General features: G+C 42.2%; 1 protein-coding gene across 3 annotated transcripts in view; it reads right to left on the bottom strand.

The window, feature by feature from the left end:
- The window catches only part of LOC104565831 (low-density lipoprotein receptor class A domain-containing protein 4), a 322,211-nt gene that overhangs the window by 191,839 nt on the left and 107,943 nt on the right, over positions 1 to 22,429 (bottom strand). For all 3 annotated transcript variants that reach the window (XM_088533757.1, XM_088533756.1, XM_088533758.1), the window contains exon 4: positions 535 to 675. In XM_088533757.1, the coding sequence (XP_088389883.1) occupies positions 535 to 675 (141 nt within the window). The remainder of the gene's footprint in view (positions 1 to 534; positions 676 to 22,429) is intronic.

The following is a 22,429-nucleotide window of genomic DNA, read 5'->3' as shown; positions in this document are numbered from 1 at the left end:
TCTATCACTCTGCGTGAGTATTTATACACCAAAGTATAGCAACTAAAGCTATTTTTAATATGTGCCCAAAAAAAGCTCAGTGACCTACGAAGTGATGCTGATCTCATCAAGAAAAATTATTTGATTAGAAGGGATGTTGACTGCAAACATTGTCAGTGTCTTAATAGCATATAAAAACTGACAAACTGACAGAGCACAAAACATTTTTTGAACCTTGGCAAACAAATTATTTTGGCATTTGTCATATTATGCTATCTTGAGCAAAAGCACGTATGATGCATGAGAATGTAATACGACATCAATACCTGCAGCACAACCTCCTCCCTTCCCTCCGTATAACTACAGCCGTCCAGATTTAGAAAGCTAGAGAAAGCATGCTACAAATGACCGCTGGTCCAGAGGACACTGTGCTTCCTCTCTCTGCTTCATCCCCTCTCGGGTGACACACAGCAGACTGAGTGTGCAAACACGGTCATTTCTGAGGCCACAGACACATTCTGTGTACACGGAGGCTCCCAAAGAGCAAGTACTTACAGCTAAAGATGCCTGGAGGTGGATGCTCTGTTACGAGCAGACAGTTCTCTTCATCACTGTTATCCCCACAGTCATTCTGTTGGTTACAAATCAATGAACCAAGATACAAGCATTTACCACTGGCGCAGGTGAATTTGCACTCTGAAAGGCAAAAAAACAAAACAAAACAAAATTTGTAAGGACATCAGTGCTTACATTCTTCACTTCTAGAATGACAGTTAAAAGCAATGAATTATTTCTCAATGAGATGCCATAACAGTTGAAAGATATTGGTATTTTATCACCAAAATAAATAATACAGTAGTTTTAGGCACTGCAAGTATTGATGATACCCAACTATCCATTACACATTTCAGACCACCATAATCAATCCGCTAGTAAACCAGATTCGCCATCTGGGGAAATTCAACTTCTGATGCTTGTACTCTTTTCACAGACTAAATAAATAAGTAAATAAATAAATAAATCCAGGTCATGTTGTTTACGATTTGCTCCATACAGGGACTGTGTGTTCTCACGTGTCTGTGTAGCACCTTGCATATCTGGGGCAAGCCAACACTATGAATAAAACTAATAACTGCCACACATGAGAAAGGACTTGAACCACGAAAAACAGCCGCAGTTGTATGGCAACAAGGTAGTTTGCAACAATCCTGTCCAGACACAGCCAATTATTCCTTAACTACCCTCCCAAAGCCAATTTGCCAGTCTCCCAACTAATTGCAATCAAGCACGCCACGTCTGCACACTCAACTCCCACAGGCCAGTTTGCTTTACGAAGTCCATGAACTTCTGAAACCTCTTTAGATCGTCTGGATGCTACAGGCAGGCAGGCTGCAGTTTCTCCATCTTGCTCATTATGAAGAAATGAATGATCTCCCCTACCCACGGCTCAGCCAGCAGGAAAAATCCATACACGAGCAAGCGCTGAAACAAGAAGCTTTGCTCCCTGGTCTTCCTTCTTAGTGCTCTCCCTTCCTGCTCCGGGCATAGAAGGACCCGGCGTGGCTGCCTAATGCTGAGCAAGGCACCGCACGAGACCCAACTCCCGTCTCTTTGAACGAGTGTGAAGGAAAAAGCCTCACCTCATCCCTCCGTCAGGCTTCGTCCCGAGAGGAGCACCTGCCACGGATGCCAAACCCTCCGTCCTTGCCCTTTCGCTTACTGACAGAGATGCAGATCGTGTCACCAGGGGTGGCCGTCTAGGGGAATTACTGCGCAATGCCTAGTCATTTTGGTGGTTTTTCTTTGATTGTCAATCTGCAGACTGGCTTTCAGTCTCACTTGTCTTCTGTCTGAAATGGTAATAGGCAATACGGCCGTATTTAAAAAAGGCAGTATTTACTTGGGATGTCTGCTCTAGTTGACCACTAGAATTCCCTTTCCCTTCAGCTTCCAGAAATGAGGCCAAACAGTATCGTTTTGAGGTGCAACTGAGAAATACTCACAAAAATATAAATACAATAGCTAAGCTTTCTCCCTAAGTTCGTGCCAATGACAAATATGCTACAGATATAGAACTGAGGACACACTATATCTAGAAAAATTACAGTGTAAAGATCACACTTCCAGGATGTTGACAACTTCTCCTGGGTGATTCGCATTTCCGAGCAACAGGAAAGCAGAGGGAATTAAATCCAAGGGCCATTCACAAGTATTTTATTTAAAGTAATGCCTTTTCCTGAACCCCGAGTTCCTCTACAATGGGGGCTGCTAGATGGTGCTTAACAGATGATCTTTGAGTCTTTAGCAATGAGCTAGTAGCAGGTCATTTTCCACAATATTAATAAGAGACTTTACATTAATCTTTAACAGCACGTGGACAGGGCTGAAGCTAAATTGAGAAAACAGGACCCATAATTTTAAAAAGTGCTTACAACAGCTACAGAGCATGATATTGTCACGTCTGTATCTTGTCTGCAACATAAGCAAGGAACAGCAAAGGAGGAAATAAAAATAAAAAGCATGAAATCATTTTTCCTAACATATTTATTTTGTAGATAAAAGTGATTTGTGGACTTCACAGTATTAACGACATTTTGGTACACATCCCAGCAAGAATCTGCTCACGTAAAATATATGCAGCAACATGTGCAACATATAAAATGCTACTTGAGAAGAAAAATAAAAAACATAAAATACTACTTAAGAAAAACAAGCACTTGCCCTATACTTTCAAGTATGTCTTTCTCCTGTTCTGGCTCAAATCTTATTTCGTCAAATTGCATTTAAAAATCAGTAAGTATTTTGCCCAAATAACATCCTTGAATTCAGCCTTTTTCAGTCCAACCCTGTAGTACTTAAACAGATCACAATGTACAAGAAAATGGTGTACAAAAAAAAAGAAGAAGAAAATTGTTCTCCTTTTGCATTGTCCCCCATCCCTCCAACAAGGAGGAAGCAAAGAGCCATTAAAGCGCAGTTTTCTGTTTTTCCCAATAGAATTAAAAAAAAAAATAAAGTAAGTCTTTGAAACGCAAGGAACTAAGAAGGTCATTAACACTTACTTTTGCAAAAGAGACTTAAAGATTGGCCTCAATATTAACTATCTGATAATTACAGCACTTTAGGACTCATTTTTCAACTTTAGACAGTAAGAAACTGTAACCAGAAAAAAAAAAAAAAAAAGCTGCTTTGGAAGACTAGAAAAGTTGATTTGAAAGGGTTCAACATTTGCAGATATTCTTAACGAGTATAACACAAAGGCAGAGTGAAATACTATAAAGTAAACATAAAATGCCAATGCCTTGTGAAAACTGGTGTGGTAAAGGACATACTGCTTCTATTTGAAAGACAAACATCAAACACTGCACTGCTTGAAGTTAAAACACTCAGCATGTGACTTCAGCCTAAATACTCCATCCTTTCCCAGAGTCTTCACGTTGATACCTAGTTTAAAGCTTTCCACATTTCCCCAATGGTGGAGGTAAAACACAGAGGCAAGATGTCAACTCCAAAGTAAATAAAGCTAACAAGTTGGGGTTTCTATTTGCCAGAAATTCAGACAAAAGATTAATTTTAGTAGCTCTTTTGAAGTTTTGAAGTCATTTATTTTAATTAACATTACCATAAGAGAACTCACCAGGGAAAATAATTTCTGATTAACGGGTTTTGTTTCTTTTTTTGGGGGGGTCCAAATTTTAGCTTTAAAAACTACGATACAGAATTGACTTTTCTTGTAAAACTCTGTGCCTACTTCCTCCCTCCCTGAACGCTGCCATCAGTAAGGTGAATAAAAAAAGTGTCCACAGGCCTTTCCTGCCCTGTTGACATCCCTGCGTTGGCAAGATGGTTGCTCTCTGTTATTTTTTGTTGCCTTTAGAGCAGTTTTTATGGTCAAAAACATCTTGCATTGTCATCTCCTCCCTCCAGATCCACTTGCCAAAAAAGCAGTGCTGCTGGGCCCATTCATAAGCAACTACCAGCCGCACGACAAATCTGCCCTAGGAAGAACAAAACATTTACAATAAGAACGCATTAAGACTATATATGTATATATATATATTTATATATATGTATATGTATATGTGTATATCTAGATATCAGGTCCTACTGAAGGCCAGAAGTGTCCCGTGAGGAGCAGGCTACAAGCCCAGTGACAGCCGCTCTCCATGACCATCAGTCAACATTACCCAAAGGCCAACACAGGGCGGCCCTTCCAGATCCTCAACCTCACTCTGTCAGGGGAAACCCAGAAACTTTGCAAGCATTTAAAAATGGTTTCTCACCATTGCTTAGAAAAATGGTTTCTCTAACAGAAATTAATACCTAGTGGAGCACAAAACAGTGCCAAACTTAACCTGCATAACCATGTGCTATGCTAATCTAGAGGAAATGTTCAAAGGAAAATTGTGCTGCAGGAATGAGACGAATGAGTTAAATAGATTATTCCATGAAAAATACAGATACTTTCCAACAGACAACATACCAAGTGTTAGGTATATCCGACTTATAAACTAAAATTCAGTAGCTTACAGCAGTTTGCACAGTAAATGCATGTAGACAGCGTGCACTTGTGCTAGAACCAGAAAAGAAGCCTTTGTTCCAAAGCAAGGCGGATTAAAGGCAGTTTGATGTAGATAGCAGAAAGCAAATACTGGAGTATTGTCAAAACGCATGTTAGTAAATAAAGCTGCAAATTACCAGGAGTGACCTCAAAACGCCCTGACAGGGAAATCCAGACCAGTCCAGACTAGCCGAATGAGCCTGACAACACACCCGAGAGCTCTTCTCAATGCGAGGTCTTGTGCTCGGCTCGTCTAGACGAGAGGAGGGGGAAAAGCTCCCGCGCTGAAAACACGCCAGCACCATCATTCTTTCATAAATAACTTTTCAAAGCCAGGCAATTTTCCCCTTCAGTTTCAAGTGGCAATTAGTGAAACATCAGTAGGTTGGTCAGCAAGGCTCTGACTGCAGCTAAACCTGAAGCAAGATTACAGCTACTGGATTATTATTTTTTTATATATATTAAAAAAGAGCCCTTCTTATTATGCTTCTGGTTGTCTAGAGCAGAATTTTAAAATATATCTCGTTAATATAGTGACTCATGCAAATGATGTTTTTAAAAAACCTGTGTCCAGATAGAACTAGTCTACCTTGAAAGAAGGGAATACTAAGGATACAATTATGTGCACTTCCTATTTTTAGACACTGCACGTAACTAGTAATCACAAGCACATTTCTCAAATGTTCAAGGTAGACGCTTTCACATAGAAACCCTCTACATAGAAACACCCATTAATACATGACTGAATGCATTTAAAATCATATAGAAGGAGGTTAAGTTTCAGTTGCAGCAGCAAAAGATGTTTGCCTCACAATACAAAAAACACTACTTTTTACCGTGTTTTTTTTTTTTTACTATTGCGAAACGCAAGGTCCACTCTATTGTGGATGCTTCTTTTACACTTTCTGAGCCTAGCCAACAAGATAATTTTATCCCCGCATTCCACTTAATTCTTTTAGACTTCACTTACACTTGACTTCATACATATGAAGAGCGTTCCTATTGTTTTGTCATCCCACTTACTGCAGGGCATTTTTAATTATAGCTAAGTGCTGTTTGCTTTTGTAATATAAGTCCAACCACAGGCCAAAAGAAAAAAAAAAGAAACCTGAGGAAGTGTCATATTGAAAAAATATGGTGTTTTAGGCCAGTGTTATGATGCATGTCACAGCTATTTATTTAACAGGTCTGAGATGATTATCTGACCCAGGGGCATAATTCTATTCCATCCATTCAAATAAAAATACAAAGCCTGTGATACATGGCCGGTGATCTAAAACTGTTACAGCTAGGCTGTAGTAACGCAGTTTAAATACACAAAATAAAATCCTAAGCAATGTCTGGGACTTGACAATGGAAGAGCAGTCGTCTCCCAAAATCCAGAAAATCGGTAACAACCCTAGCAATACAGGCAGAGGGTGACCAAGCATCCTACTGGCATAACATAAACTAGAAGGAAAAATATTTGGGATCAACCAAGAGGTCGGGAATAAAGGCTTAATTTATAATTTCCTAGAGCTTGATTTTGAGTACCATACTTCTTCATGTGACCGTTACTTCTTCATGTTTCCACATACAAAGACCTAAAAGAAAATGTTCATAGGGCATCGTCACCTGTTATAAGGGTAGTAAGGGACAGAAGGGGTAAATTGGGGAGGGTGGGAGGAAGCACCCTTCACTGGAGATTAAAGACATAAAACCCACAAATACCAGAGTCACTACCATAAAACCCTGTTCAACCTCTGATAAACATCTGCCTGTGTATTATTTTTAATATTGAAGATTGTAGCTTTATAATGGGAAGTAAATCATAAAGAGAAGGCAGGGTATACCAGGAACATGTTTATTTGGGAAAAAGCTTTGTTAATAAGGAAGATGGCAGGCTGCCATCGGATCTAATAAAACTCCATTGGCGCAGGGAAGGGAGGGATAAAAAGGTCTTTCAGAACAAAAAAACACTTCATAAAAAGAATGGCAAGCAGAATACCAGCAAAAATGAAAGCGGATCAGCTTAGGCGGAATAAGAAACACAGCCGCAAAGCCACAGTCCAGGTCTGTCCCCATTGCTCCGAAGCCTCGCGCAGGACAGACGGGCGTCCGCAGGGCGGCCCAGGACAGGGGGAATTCACTGCCCGGGGGACACGACACCCCAAATCCCACCGGTGCAGAGGCTACGGGTCCAAAACCAGCCCCGTTTGCCGAGCTGCTCTCCTCTGCCAGCCCCCACGCGCCCTTGCTTATCCAGCAATTATCTTTCCATCTTCTTTGTAAGCCGCAGCTTTCAACCATGCAATTTAACTATTTACTATTATTGCCAGCGACTAAAGGCAGCACGCGCAGTATTCTGACATGCAGGCAGTAAAATCTACTATTTAATTCATCAATTCACTGACATTAGGACATTTCACTAAGCTTATCCTAATTAATAGCCTGAGTAAAATTACATTAGACACCGCGGGGACAACTCAGTGAACTCCTTTATTTCGAGGCTGTCAGCGGAATTGGTTTTCATCCACAATCTTTCTTCCTCAACATATACCTGTCCACAGTCATCTAATAATTTTCCCAAAGCTTAAGCAGGGGAAAAGAGACAGAAAGGCCTCTCTCTAAAGCCCATCAGGCCCCTGCAAGGGGAGGTTTCATCAGACTCTCTCAGACGTCAACACTGAATTCAAGAGAGCGCCTATGACTCCGTCACCGTGAGCCCTCTCCGAGGTGGGCCTGGAGACCACCAGGCTTCCCAGGGAGGGGAATCAGCCTTGCCACAGACGGGAAAGGCAACTCGGGAAAGGCTCTGGTATTGCCATCTTCGTGGATAGTCTTTTAGGTCTTATTTCTCTTTCCATAAAACTGCAAGACGATATCAAAATGCTGCAAAAATACTTAAAAATAGTACAGAGAGCTCCTTGTTTTACTCTGAACATCTATAAATCTATGCCTTTGCTCAACATTTCACCTTGTAGTCTGTCGTCCCATGGAAATACCACAGTTTTGTTATTTTAGTGACAATATTAATGTCTGTATCTTAATCACACAGCATCGCATCCTGTTTTTTAAAGTCAATTGAAACAGATGTGTGTTCATTACAGCGGACACTTCATCACACTTACTTTACAGCCCACCTTCGTTGCAAAGCTAAGGCATGCTCTTTATGCAGTTTTTTACACTTAATCCCCTTGTTTTCCAGACACAAAGATTCTGACGTGGCTTTGACAGAGCTTTACAGCCATCCCGTCTTTGCTTTTCTTTCTTAAATAGGTTAAAGCCTAAGTTCTGCTTCATCACCAGTTTAAACCTGTTTTTTTTTCCCAGAAACACGCACATGGCTGGTGGCTGACTCATTCCATTCCCTGCATTTTCCGCCCTTTTCCCAACGCGCTTTCTCGGGCCTGGATGCCGGCTCCCAGCTCAGGTGCACGGACACGCCACCATCGCCAGGAGCGGCCGCCGGGCCGGGCTCCTTCACGCGCCACCAGCGCGTCCCCGTGCCCTCCGGCCGCAGGACTCCCACAGAAGTGGCCATCCGATGGAACGGGGCACGCGGCGGTGCCGAGGGGAGCCGCGGCGGGGCCCGGTGGTGATGCAGGCCGCGTGCAGGGAGGAAGGGCCCATGTGCAGGCCGCGGCGGGCGCCCCGCAGGCCCAGGCCGCGTGCTCGGGGCCGCGGCGCTTCCCACAGGGCGCCCGCCCGGAGGCACGGAGCGCCACGCTGCCGCCGGGCAGAGCCCTGCAGAGCTGGGAACGCGCACGCGCCCGGAGAAGGAAGGAGAAGCCAGGCAGGGCCCTGCTCCGTGTCCCAGGCCGCTGCCCCATGGAGCCCACTCCGGCCCACGGAGGCAGCCGCTACCCTGCCGGCAGCCCCCAGACGTTTCCATACGGAGCTTCCCGAATGGAGGCGTTGGTGGCTCAGCTAAAGGCACTCCCATTTTCAGTTGTGAAATTACATGAAAAGACAATTAAAAATACATTAAATATGTGCCGTATGATTTTTGTCAATCACGCCGTCATTACAGAGGGGAGGTTTACGCAGTTAATGATGAGAAAAACAGGGTATACGCAAATGAAATTGCCTTAACTTGTGGTTCTCAGATAATTGGAAGAATTCATACATTATGGTATAGATCTTAAAATTATCTTGGTTAAAAAAAGCAGATTTGCAGGGCACTGCACAGTTAGAGGAATATAAAATTTTTAGAAAGCCTATGTTACTGTAGCAACTTCTTGTTCTTTTCTGGAATATAGTTCATATAGTGAACAGTTCAAGACTAGCAGCAGAATATCTGAACCCCAAACAGTCCAAGGCATACCAGGGCACCTGGCTGATGCATTGCTACGTTTGGGTTCTTCTTCCAAAAACGGGCCCACAGGAGGACAACCCAGCAGCCTCAGCATGTGAGGGTTATCTGAGGGGAGGGGGAAAACAGTTCAATTCCTGTCTATATTCTCTGCATTATTAAATTAGGTCGGATTACTTGAGACTGTGACCCCTCTAAGACAAGAGCTGTTTCCAGTCCTGTTCATGTAGCCGTTGTTCCTGCTCCTGGGAGGTGCTGAAATGCAGAACAGGGACCGTCCCCATCTGCAATCGCGTAACGTCGTTAAAGCAAGGAGGGTTGTGAAATACACCTACGAATTTGATCTTCCACAGAAGTAACGTGCAGTGTAAACAGGAGTATAGCACGCTTTGGATGGCTGCTCAGAAAACATCAATCTAATACTGATGACTTTTTTTTTTTCCTTCACATCTTCCTATATGTACCGTGAAAAACCCTAAGAGAAATAGATATATTTACTATGTGTCAAGAAGCAGGACCATTAGGGAGCTTCCACTGTAAAGTGATTTTCAGATGCTAATAGAGAAAAGAGTTCCCTTTTAATTTCTCACCAGTATTTGAATTGTGCAATGTGCACTAATGTGACTAATGACAAGCTTTTTATTGCATGCTGTGAAGCTCTGAATGTGATTAGCTACGGATGTCTGTCACTGACATGTTCTCCAGTCCACACTAGTAAAGATTTACATGGTCCTATAGTAAAGACCTTGTCATAGTCAAGTCTTTGTGCTTGGAAAGTGATTTCCCTTGAACAAAGGTCCAATTATCTAGAAAGTGTCCAATTCGGGTCACCATGCCTGAGTGTTCACTTAACATAAATTACAAGCAAAATAACACATAGAGCACAGCCAAATACATTGCTCTCAGTGGCTTGCATCTTACAGCGTAAGCAATTATTTTTACAAACCAGTACCATCCTATATCAACCAGTATTTATTTTTTCAGTCATTATTCATCTCCTTCTAAAGAATGAGACACATTATTATTTCACTCACCTTCGTACCTTTCCCAGAAGGCTGTATTTTTGCGGCCAAGCCTTTTAACAAAACAAATAAAATAACATGCTTTTCTGATTAGAAAATTCCTCTTGTTCTACCCTTCGCCATCTCCTCCAGCCAATTTCCATTAACGCTCCCTCCCAAAAATGTATTGCGTGGCAGACCTATGCAGACTCCCACCCCTGCGCACTTCCACGCTCGAGGGGAGCTGCCAGTCTTCAGGGTTGCCTAACACTTTCCATGAGCAGAGCCCAGGCTTGGCACATCCCTCCCACCTGCACCTCCACTGCAGCGGCGCTTTGAAGTGCTGCAGAAAGAACAGCCTCGGGCTACAGAAGTGCTTTTGCTTTGGCCCGGGAAACTCTGCTGGGCTTTTACGGAAATATAAACTGTTTTTTTTAAAAAAAAAAAAAAATTGCCCGTCCTTCGATTGCTGGTGTCAGGAGAGTTCCTGGCAATGCTCCAAAATAGCTGGGAGGCACAGACACGGCGAGGCGCGGATGGTATCGCTGCCAGCGCAAACGATACCCCGCAAGCCGGGAAGGCAGGGCAGCCGTGAGGGGAAAGGGGTGGCTCTGCTCCCCTGTGCAAACAGTTTCAATTTCCCTTCCAGGTAGGTGTGCACGGCCAGCACCGCTCCTGCGGGAGGCTCCTCCTTTGCCAAGGAGTGTTCCCCTTGTGCAACACACACGACAGATCCCAAAGAGGGAAGACTTGGACTGCATAGGAAAGAGGAAGGTCACTATGTTATAGTTTGGGAGCTCCTCACTTATCAAATTAAGCGGCATCCTCTTGCCAAAGGCTTTTCACACCACCACTGTGGCACATTTCTTAGGCATCACCATATATTTGGCCAGAGAGCAGCCATTTAATGAGGATTATATCATGATTTCTCGGACAAAGTGCTTAGTGGCAAAATAGATAATGCAGAAAATCCTGATTTAGAGATCCCAGGGAAATCCCAATCATACAAATCTTGCTGTCATTGAAATCATATCAAACATACGAATTACATCGTACGTATGAATTTCTCTTGACATGCTGGCTGGCAAAGGGCAGCAGTCGACACACAGACCATCCGTGCCCAGCCTGGAGAGAGCAGCGACTACCAGGGAGGGGTGCGCGGCCGGTGCTGTGACCGCCTCAGCCACCCAGCGTTCATCTGCCTCCACGTGTCTGTCAGGAGCCCCACAGACATTTCTGGGTGTGGACGAGAGAGGGGCTGGGACAAATCTCTGGTTACAGCTCAAGTTATCGCTGTATCGATGACAAGTTAACAAGTTAAAGCATGTTAAAAATTATACAAGTGACGCAGCGAACACGGAGAGCCACCCAAAACCAAGCCGTCCCCTGCAAGAGAACAAGCAGCCCGAGCATCGGCAACTCGAGAGCAGCTAATTGTATTTTAATAATTGTGGGTGAGGTTGTCACATATTGTACAGCTCATTAGTACTAATCCAGTCAGAGGCAGTGATAATTTTCTGTATTTTCCAAGCCAGCGTAATTAAACTGAGGTCACTTTCATAGCACTTGTCTCTCATCTGAACACTTCAAACAGGGAGCTCGTAATGGGAAAGAGCCAACTAATAAAACTACTAATTTTCTGGGAAAAACAAAGGAACAAAATATTTATTAGAGCCCCCTTGCGTTTTCCATCCCTCAAAGTAGGGTTGTGGACTTCAAAAAATATATATTGTGACACTAAAAATCAGCATGTAAACAGCTTCATTTTTCTTGGTGTCAGGAAAGATTTCTTTAAAAGATAAGCTGCTTTATTACAGAATGTTACAGCAACATATAAAAGTCCTTCTTGAGAGAGATGATCATTAAAAAAATCCAGACTGTAGATGAAGAACATTTTATGTCTTGCAGGCCCTGCATTCAAAGAGATAAACAGAAATAGAATGATCACATCCTCAGGAAGAATAAGAAAGTTGAACAGTTACCAAAATAGAGAATGGAGCAATCCAGCAGGCTAATATTTGGAGCTCTGACTTAAAGGGGGAGGGAAGCTAAAATAGCATAACAGAGGGTTCCCTGCTGTTTCTCACCCCACTCACGCGCTCAGCTATTTGCTGATGTACAACTAAGGCTACGATTAAGTGAACACTGTGAACGCGTTAGCCCATTTCACTGAGTTAGTGCCCCAGACCCGTCGGCTCTAAGCTCAGAGCTGAGATGCAGCCTCCAGTGCAAACACTGCCCGTCTGCGCCAGCATTCAGCACAAGTGCTCACTTCAACTACTTCAGCAGTGACTTTGGCAAACCCTTTTGACTCTGTTGCAATGGATTAGGGACAGACGGTCATTACCTCTCAGCTAGAGAAGCTATAATTAATAACAGCAAGGAAATAATATTAAAATAATGTGCTCTACTACTTAAGACAGATAAAGAGAAGCAGCTATGGCAGGAGCGTGTTAGTTACCCTGATAAAAGGTGATTCAAAAGGGCAGGGAGCCACTTTGAACACAGAGTAAGGAAAAAGTTCTATGAAATATAGGATAAACCGCCTAAAAGCAATATTATATGTGTGAGGGTTTCAAGATTGCTATTTTAAAACAATAAATGAACACTCTGATACTTACTGTTAATACCATGTTTTAACAGTCTTCATACTTGAATTAATCCATTAAAAGAGATGAGAATATTTATTTACACTAACAGGCATGCATGTAAAATCGGTAAGAACTCACAGACTGCAGAATATATTGTAGTTAAATGCATAGCTTAATTTGTTGTACATTTCAGAAAGAATAATATAGTTTTGGTTTTAACACAATGTTTTCTAGATTTCCATACATGAGGCCACATATTCAGGTGTATTTTTGTCAAAGCCTAAAATACATAATAATAACAAAAAAAAACCTACGAACATACATTAAGCATACCACTAATAAAAGAAAAATTATATTCTTTTGACTGAATAGCATTGGGATGATAGGGAAATGGCAGAGTATCCATGTACCGTTGAAAGACAGAGAGAGACAAAGTTATGGTAAATCCTTCACCTTCTGGCTAGGTAGATGCAGTTTTACTCTGTTTCTCAATACAGGTATTTCTCAGGACACTAAATAGTCTGTTTTGGACTTTCTGAGTAATTTCTATGGAATGCAGCTGTAAGATTCTGGGGTTTTTTTGCAACTCTTAAATTACTGAGTTAGGACAAATGCTTAAACATGCTGAGTGTTGAGACACCCAGAAAGGAGTAATTTCAAAACCACAGATTGGTTCCTCCAGAGAATCACCATCTTGCAGCTTTTCACAAGCGTCACTGCAAAATGTCAGAGACAAAACCTGGGTAAAAAAAAAAAATTCTAAACGATGATATTAAAGATGGAAGAAATCCGTATACTTGGACTGCCCTACAACAGCGGTATTCAAATTACTGGCATCAGTGAAGTGGGCAATGACTGGCAGGCAAACTAAATGTCTAAACAGTATCTCGATGTGCACTGTGTCTATTTATTGCTGCTGGGAGATTATGGGGGCTAATCACTTATACTTGACCAGTAACTGCGCTTCACTGAATTCAAGTTTTAAATGTATATTTTAAGCATCTTGCTCACTGCTTTCTTTGCTACTAAATGTGATCTATACAGAGTAAGACTGTGGAGGGCTGCAATGTATATAAAAAGAAATAAGCAGGGGATTAAAGGAAGAGTGTTTTGGCACTTGTTTATTTTTTGAAATATTAAATAATTCATTCTTCCTGTCTTATGTTTTGGAGAGAAGAAATAAAGAAATATTACAAGTACCTATATAATGAAGAATAAGTTAAGTGACATGACAGAACAGTCCAGAAAGATCCTAAATCTTACTTTTTGCATAACAATATCAGCAAGTGCCTTCTAAGACTTTTTAATCTTTCAAGCCACAGATCAACAGCCAAGGAAGTCAAGGAAGACTTAAAACTGATTAATCAAAGAATCATACCGCTGTTCTGTTCTAAAGTTTCTTCTTTAGAACACATGGGTAAATACTTCAGAAAGAAATAAAATCAAACACAACAAAAAAATCCACTCTTGTGTCTGCTTGTAAGGCTCACTTTCAATTCCTCACACTATTTGGAGATACAAAGACAGATTATTGTCATATGAATATATCTAAAAGCAAACTCAAGAGAGATATTGTGGGCAGGAAGCATAATTGTAACTTAAGATGTACAGTACCGGCCCTGAGATTTCCTCACAAAGTGCTCAGTCTGTGAACTATTTCCTATTCCTTATAAATAAGGACCAGCCTGAATTACTCCCATATAATGTTCACTAGAAAAGAGATCTGCTATCCTGGTGTCTAACACAGTCAGCAGGCTGCAGTACTGGACTTCTACTGCACTTGCCAAGTGTGAGAAACCTAGTCTTGTCAACTGAGGATGCTCTCCTAATACAGACCCATCACAAAGAAAATGTATAAGGTTGCACCCCACATTCAACGGATCAAAATTCTGTGCTATGTAAAGTGCTAAAAATCACGAGATTTTCTAGACTCCAAAGCAAAAGCACTAGCACTGTTTCCTTAGCTGCAGTTCTACCACAGTCTGCACGAGGGCTGGTAAAAGTGGGGTGATAACAATAATGCCACTACTGCACGTGTGAAACAAGCCACACACGTGAAGCTTGTGGCAACTGTAAGAAGAAACGTGGTAGCAAACTGAATAACATTATCACATATCTGAAACTGTTGAGAAGAACCGGTATCAATTAATAATTTTCTGGTTCTGTGTTTTTTTTCAACTACTAATTAATTTCTGCTATCCGCACAGATTTTCTCAATGGAAGCTGGCTGCCTTGTTTCAGCAGTACCATACGGACAGCTATCAGGCGAGAACGCTGTTCCAAACTTCAGCTCACTCCAGACATTTATCCACATTGAAGAAAAAGTAAACCTGAACACCTCCATGCAGCATGAAAAGTCACTTTATCTGCTCAGAGCTGGATCCAAGGGTCCCTTTCCAAGCATTCATGAAGAACAGTGCTCATGGCAGTGTTTCCTAGGCCAGCTGAACTGGCTAGGGGAGCTTTGCCACGCTTATTTTTCATTTCCCAAGGTAGAAAGAGCACCTAATGGAAGAACGATGAGAAAATATTCTCCTACACCGGTCACTTCACCTGTCTCTTCCATTCGGGGCCTAATCTCTAATCTCAGAGAAGGCAGTAATAAAGCTCACATTACTGCAAGACTGGAGGATGAATATTTTGCTGAGGAAGCTTATAAATTCTTGTGCCAATACACAGGATTTTTCTTCATCCTGATGATAACTTTGCCAAATATTTCAATTTGAAGCAGTCAGAGAAGAGAAAATGCTTTATCTCTGCGTGAAGGAAATTAGTACTAGGGAAACATGAGACACCGCAAAGATGGAAAGCTGCCATGTGCACTCTTCAAAATAGCTGTGCACCACAGTGTGTCGGTTGTCTGTGTCCCTGTCACCTCTCCTCTCCACCCTGGAGGCCATGGAAGTGGGGCTGTCCAAAATACTTACCATTTTTCAAAGGTGCTGGGATAATTCAGAATGAAAAATAAAATTAAATTAAGATTAAATACACTGAGTTACCAGATCACGAGCAAGCTCTTGCTCCAAAAGCCCTGTTGGGGCCATTATGATTTATCCTCCAATGTCCCTGGGCCCCGAGAAAGGATCTAAGAGAATGAAAAATAGAAACACAGTTAGCAACAACCAAACCTGCCTTTGCAACCTGCCGATTGCCTCTGGTTTACTACTGTGTTCCAGCGTATGCCAGAGAAGAATAAATTCAAGAGGACGTACAAGTGAACAGAGACCAACAGCTCTTGGCTTGAACTGTCGCTAAAACATAAACAGACGGTTTATTTTATTGCTAGTTCAGCCACCGTGACGGGCTCAGACCCCCTTCCCCGACCCCCTGCTCCTGCACACCGTGACGCTCAGCGGCCCCACGGCGCTCGGCCTGGCAGGGCCACGGCTCTGCCCGCGCCCCGGGCGAGAGCGCGGACGCGTTTGCAGCACGCGGAGGAGCCGGCCGCTGCTCCCAGCTTCCCACGGAGTTCCCTCCCACTTCCAGGGAAGCTGGCAGGATAATTAGGCAGGGCTGGGATTTACTGAGCTGGCAGATCTAGCAGGAGAACCCCGGGCACCGTGGGCCTTTTGCCCCGATGCGCTGCGTTGCTGCAGGGGCAAACGGAGACGGCCGTATCGCGCGGGCTGGCTTCCCCGCTCCAAGCGGATCCAATGAGGTTCCTATTTTTCACCATCCTGCTGAAAACACCCTTGCGACATCCAAATTTCCACACTGAACAAATATATTGATCTGGTCATAATTTTGCTGGCAACACCAGTGCTCTTCTGAAAATGACCTTCCTGTAGATTTTTATCTTTCACCACAGATAGTCATCAGGCACAGTTCTCCCACAAGATTAAGATTAGTCCAAGCTTAAAAATACTCTCAACTATTTTTTAATGAACCACACACAAAATCATTACCAACCATGATGCAAAGGGAAAAACTGCCTTTGCTATTTTTGGAAGCCATGATAGAATTAATGCATCCTATATACAAACATACTATAGAAACTGGCTACGTTGAGCTCAACATAAAAAAGGCACATTGCAGTAAAAGACAGTAAGTCTACGCTTGACATACATTAGTAATAACACCTAGCAATATATAAAATCACTAGATGGAAAATGAAACATAAGCTTTAAGTCTCCCAGAAGTCTGTGGCAGTTCTCAATCTGCACTTCACAGATGAGATGCATCTTCCTTAAAATTCATACTTTTAGGCTTTTCATGGGTCTTTTCTTCCTCATGAAGTGTGAAATTTATCATGAGCAGGAACAAGGAACAGGAATATTTACAGGAACGAGAGATTGTTTCAGTATTAAAACCTCTCATCCTAGGAAAAGTAGTAGTTTAATGGAGCAGCACTGGAAGAATGTCAGTTCTAACGTGCACTTAAACAGTTGTGAAAATAACTTACACGAACGATGGCTCCTGCAAGCTCTCCATGTCTTCTTTACAAAAAGATTAAATGAAAGAAGGTAAGATAGGATACGTAAAGTCCAGAAAAGTCAGGATTTCTAAGATTCCCAGCCCACTCCTAACTGGCTGGGAGTTCCCAGACAGTGATTAATTTTCTGCTCCATTTCTGCTCCTCACATTGCACACCTGGGAATCACAAATACTCACACACTGCACTACCAGGCATGTGGACGGGTGAAGCAGCAGAGAGCCCCTACAGACAGTCTGACATCAGAAAGTTTCTGTTTGAAGCTTCCAAATATTAATCTTGATGAACAAGGCTCTTCTCACCTAATCGCCTCTTCCATAGGAAGAGAAATAGTGGTCTTGAAGAAATCTTGTTCTCCTCCACCTTATGGCCCAACTCGAAACGTGCCTGCTGGTCCCTACGTTGCCGGAGGGCGTCTTTCTTACACCCGCTTCCTCCTCCGCAGGGCTGCGTTACAGAGAGCCCTGCAGTCGGCAGCCACCATCACCAGAGGACCAGGGGACGGAGGTTTCTTGTGCAGCCCCTTTGGCTGCTGCACAAGAAGAGCCTGGGGAAGAGGCAGCTGCTCAGCCTCAACCAAACGCTTTTCTGTTTCAAACCTGGCCTCAGAAAGAGGAAAGGTGGCATATTCACAGGACGGTTCTTGTGGGGACGCTTACTTCTGGTTGGTGCTGGCTGCAAAAAGGCTGCAGTGCAGATGTTTCCAGTGGAGCATTTTCAAAGCTCAACTCCTGTGAGAGGAATGCAGGATTGGGGGAAGGAGGCACATTCAAGCTGACAGCAAACTGCAAACGCTACCACAAAGAAAGTGTCTTACCTGCTCCTGGAAAATCCCCTTCGTAAGGATACAAAGCCCTAATCTGTCTCCCCAAAGCCAAGGGGATCGGGCAGAACAGCATGAGGCTGAGTTTTAGGTAAAGTGTTTGAATCGCATGTGATCGGCCACAAAATGCTGTGGCTACCAACAGCATCTGCAGTGAAATCTCAGGGGACAGGAGCAGAATAAACCAAAAAGCCAATCATGGGCTCAACTGCTTCACGGGGGTTTTAGCGCAGTTTGACTCGCGCTTAGGTGGAACAGCTGCCCTTCCTGGCCACGCTCGGGGCGAAGCATGGATGGAGCAGGCATGAATCCGAGCCCGGATTGATAACACGAAGACAGAACGTGGTCACAAGCGACTCGTAACGCAGGCAGCGAGTGCCAACTAGGGCAGGCGGCTGAACGTCAGAGACCGAGACTGCAAACCAGCGTCTTATTGTAGACACCGCAGTCACGGTAAAGCAAGCTTAATAAAGGGAAAAGGGTTCTTTTAATTGATTATTTGGGGGGGGAAAAAAAAAAGACAACCCTGGGAGCATACAGAGCCACTGTCCAGGGCTTTTTTTCCAAGACCTGGGATTGTAATGCTCACAGCTTGTCTATTTTCTCCAACTAAATCAGATGGTCTAATAAAAGAAACTACCACTCCCTATAACCTCTGCCTCGCAGGAATTGCTATCACAGGGATGTGTGGCTCAACATCAAATATTTCACAGCAAATGGAAGGGCTCTGCTCAGTGCTGAGAGCGCACACGGGTGAGATCATCACACACACAACGTCTTCCAGTGTCAGCGTAAGTCATCATGGGAAACTGAATCTCCAAATATGCGACAATAAAGTCCAACAGAATAAATCTGAGGATAAATATTACATTTGACACACTATACAGCCATGCACCTGCTAATATCAATATCTGAACTCTAAATCACATGTAATTTACTCTTCGTGACACCTACAACTGTGGGTCAGGAGCAGAGGCAGTGCAGTTGGGAAAGTAATCATTCCCAATTTCTACTACATAGTCACAGAGCCATTTAGTAAAACGCGGCGTCATCTCTTTTCCAGTGAAATCACTTTGACACAAAGCAGCTGAGTGGTATTATTACCAAGAACAGAATAACAAAGCTATGTCATATCTCCAGTCCCATAATCACCACATCTCTTCTGGCCACTTTTATTTTAGCCTCTCTCTCTTTTCTGCCTTCCTTTGAATTTATTTTTAACATCTTCTTTTAATATAAGGCTACTTGCTAGTTTGAGTCTGTAGTTTCAATTCCTCTTAGTTCTTCCTAATGTATATAAAACCTGATAGCTGGACTCAATTGATTATTACTGTTTTGAGTGTAGAAATGTAACGACAGACCTCTAAAACCCCTTGCAACTGCCCACAGATTCTTATGGAGCCCACTACTGTTGCTAAGCTTGAAAGAATAAGCACCATATTATTTTCAACAGCATTACAGAACAAACTGAAAGTAACAGGGACAAGAGAGGACAGGATGAGGAAGGAAAAGGTTATTTTCTCATTTCTTCATGAATTATTTAGTCATTCATCAATTAACAAAGGCAACAGTAGCAGGTGAGAATACCATCACTACATGGAGTATTTGTACAGCAATGAGAAAATACATAAATATATTTATTTTCACAGTGGACCAGAGCAGTAATGTATCTTCTCCTTATACGGGAGATTTTTTTTTTTTTTAAACATTATGTGACTTGCAGTATTCCTTTTTAAATAAGCAGGCCATACAATTCAATTTTGTATTTTCTGGCAGATGAGCTCAGCAAAAATAACTGTACACTGTAATTGTTCAAGTCTTACTAAAATGGGATGCCTTGTGCTACTTATAAAAAGACTACCTACTTTGTTCTTTTTTAAAAATTATAAAGAATAATCTTAAAATATCCTAGTACCACAAAAATGCATTTCCTGCCTGCTGCTGCAGGCTATGCTCATAACCTACACATTATTCTCACAGTTTAAGTTGCAAACTCTTCTAACAGTGATAAGGTATTGACTGGTATTACAAAATGCTCTTCAGTAAAAGAATTTTTAAGGTTATCATTTTGAAGTACCTTTGTTAAATGATCTCTACTTTTATATCTCAAGGATTACTGCCTCATTCAATTTAATGATTCATTATTACCACGCAGGTAAAAAGAACATGTGAGGTTAACAGCTATGGCTAATAGCTGCAACCTAGCAAGTGCTATACTCTATAATTGATCCATTTTCTTCACGAATAAAATTCCAACATAGACAACTATTACCAGCACCTCTATAAACCAGTATGGAGAGCCTGGAGGCAAACGCATTGAGATAACAGCCAAAAAAAGGGAAAGGGAAGTGGGAGTACATCAAGAGTTTATTTATAGTTAAATATCTGAGAAATCATTTCTTAGCATCATGTAATGTCTACACAGTCTCACACAGCTCTAACTTTCAGAGTCCATATTTCAGAACAGAAAGACTGAGACTGAACACACTATACTTACTTAACGATACCCTTGACTTCTAAAAATGACTATTGCTCCTTCCCAGCTGAAATAGTTCCAAGACTGGCTGTCTTGAAAGTCTTGAAAGTCAAGAGTTTACTCCATGTAAAAGTATTTAAAGGTTTCTGCAACCCACTCTTGGCAGAACTTTCCCTGGCATTATAACAACAGTAGTCTCTAAGACTAATGCTACCCACTACATTGGCATATAATTATCTTCATCGTAGAGTTCGTCACAAACTCTGACCTTCTGCAACAACCACCAGTCAAACTGCCGTTGACACTGCCCCCCACCTTTGCACGAACACTGTTTTCAGGTGACACGCGCTTCTCTCAGGGTGAAATCTGGAAGTCCACGTCACCTTTGGACAGCGTCCCCGGGTCTCACTTCTCCTCTTCTCTCTCATTAATATTTATATGAGTGTTTCTCTCACTAACACCTTCCACATCTCACAGCTTCTGCTTAGGCCACAAGTACTGAACAACTGGAAAAAAGTAACTTTATGTTCTCAAGTCTTCTCTTACAAGTACTGGCTAATGCAGGCAGGCACCAAAACTGCCTGTGAGCTGCCACCAGTGGGGATGACTGCGGGATCTGGGTCCCAATCGTGGTGCTGATGAAACCCAAAATGCTGATATAGAAACAGCCATTTCCACTCCACAAGAATTCCTTCCCCACGGGCTGTCCTTCACTGTTTCTAAGGCCATTTGCTTACGTAGCAGGAGACAACCTGTATAAAACTGAAGAACTTCCGACATTCATTTACAATTTTTCTGGATATTAAAGGCTCATGCATGTTGATGAAGATGTTTTGATCTTTTTGTTGTTTTTCAAACTGACCACTAGTTCTTGTGAGATACATCCTTCCTCTATAAACCTGGACTTTTTTACTTCAGAGAGAACATGATATGCAAACATAAAGGGGCAGTCCCTTCTGATGTTCTTTAAAATAAGTCTTAAGATGTCATTTAAGTCCATATAGATATTAAGCAACAAAAGCCAAGAGCCCACATTACATTAATGAATGTCATATTTTACATTTACAGATTTTTGAGGAAAAAAAAAAAAAAAGAACACCACGGGCAGCTTTACTTGCTTTCATCTCATTAAATTTTGCTCCCAGAAGTTTCAGTAACCTTATTCTCTAGCTGGCAATTAAAATAAACATTTTTTTAATAAAGAGTTAAGTCATATCCCATATTCCTTAATGGTCTTGTATTTCAGCATCTCCTTTTTCCAATACATAGTTAATACTTGCAGATGATAAGGGTTGTTTGTGTCACATATTTTGTGGCTAGCTGCAACTCTTCTTCAGAGAGATTCTTTCCACATATAAAGCTAGCATTATTGTATTTTCCAGCAATTCCGAAACACTGGCACAAAGCAAGCCTTTAGTTTCTACAAAAAATCCTATTGACTTACGTTCTTCCCCTCACAGCAGCAAATAAAGTGAATAAAGATACCATAGAGGAAATATGAGAAAATGGTGCAATAAGTATACTGCTGACTTGGAGATAAAAATAAATACATTAGTAACTTGTGGTTAATAATCTCACCCTTCATACTGAGCTCAGATGCAGAGGCTACAGCTTGAGTTCTCAGGTCTGCCAAACTTCCTAGAGCGCTCCACATAAATATTTCATACTGTGCCTTAGTTGCCTATCTGTAAATGGAGAACAGCAGTATCTGCTCTTCTCTTGCCTTTTTTAGACGTGGAGCTTTTGAAAGGGGCTGTCTCTCACTGTCACGGCACAGTGGAGTCCCCATCTCAGCTAAAGGTTCTCTAGAGCCATTGCACTAAGAGTCACCAGGAGCAACAGCCATATGCATGGGAGAACAGTAACTTGTTTGTACCACCAAGTACGATATGATGCTTTTAAAACTGCAACACACTTGAGGGATTGCACAAAACCCATCAAGCCAATGCTGTGTCACTTCTTCCATGTAAACACTAGAGAAGGCATCGAATAAAAACATCCTGAAGAGTCACACTTGTTGCCTTTATTGCTGGAAATTTCCTCACACTCTACAGGAAGTCTGCAACGGCTTCTATAAACTGTATTGTTTGGGGCAAGAAGTTTACATTCCCTGCAGAGGAGGGGAAAAAAAAAAAAAAAAAAGCATCTTCAGTTTACACACACTACCTACATCCTCAGTTAACAAGGGGGAAGGTTTTCCAACCTCACTCTTGCAGTATCCTGCCAAGTCACGTGTCTCCTTGGATACTTGCTGTGAGCAACTGGAAGCAGA

This window comes from Tinamus guttatus, unplaced genomic scaffold (genome assembly GCF_059628265.1).
Source record: "Tinamus guttatus ecotype Peru unplaced genomic scaffold, ASM5962826v1 Tinamus_guttatus_pri_ptg000520l, whole genome shotgun sequence".
Classification (NCBI taxonomy): domain Eukaryota; kingdom Metazoa; phylum Chordata; class Aves; order Tinamiformes; family Tinamidae; genus Tinamus; species Tinamus guttatus.
Note: the sequence above shows the minus strand (reverse complement) of the source record. Positions and strands in the feature narration are given on the sequence as shown.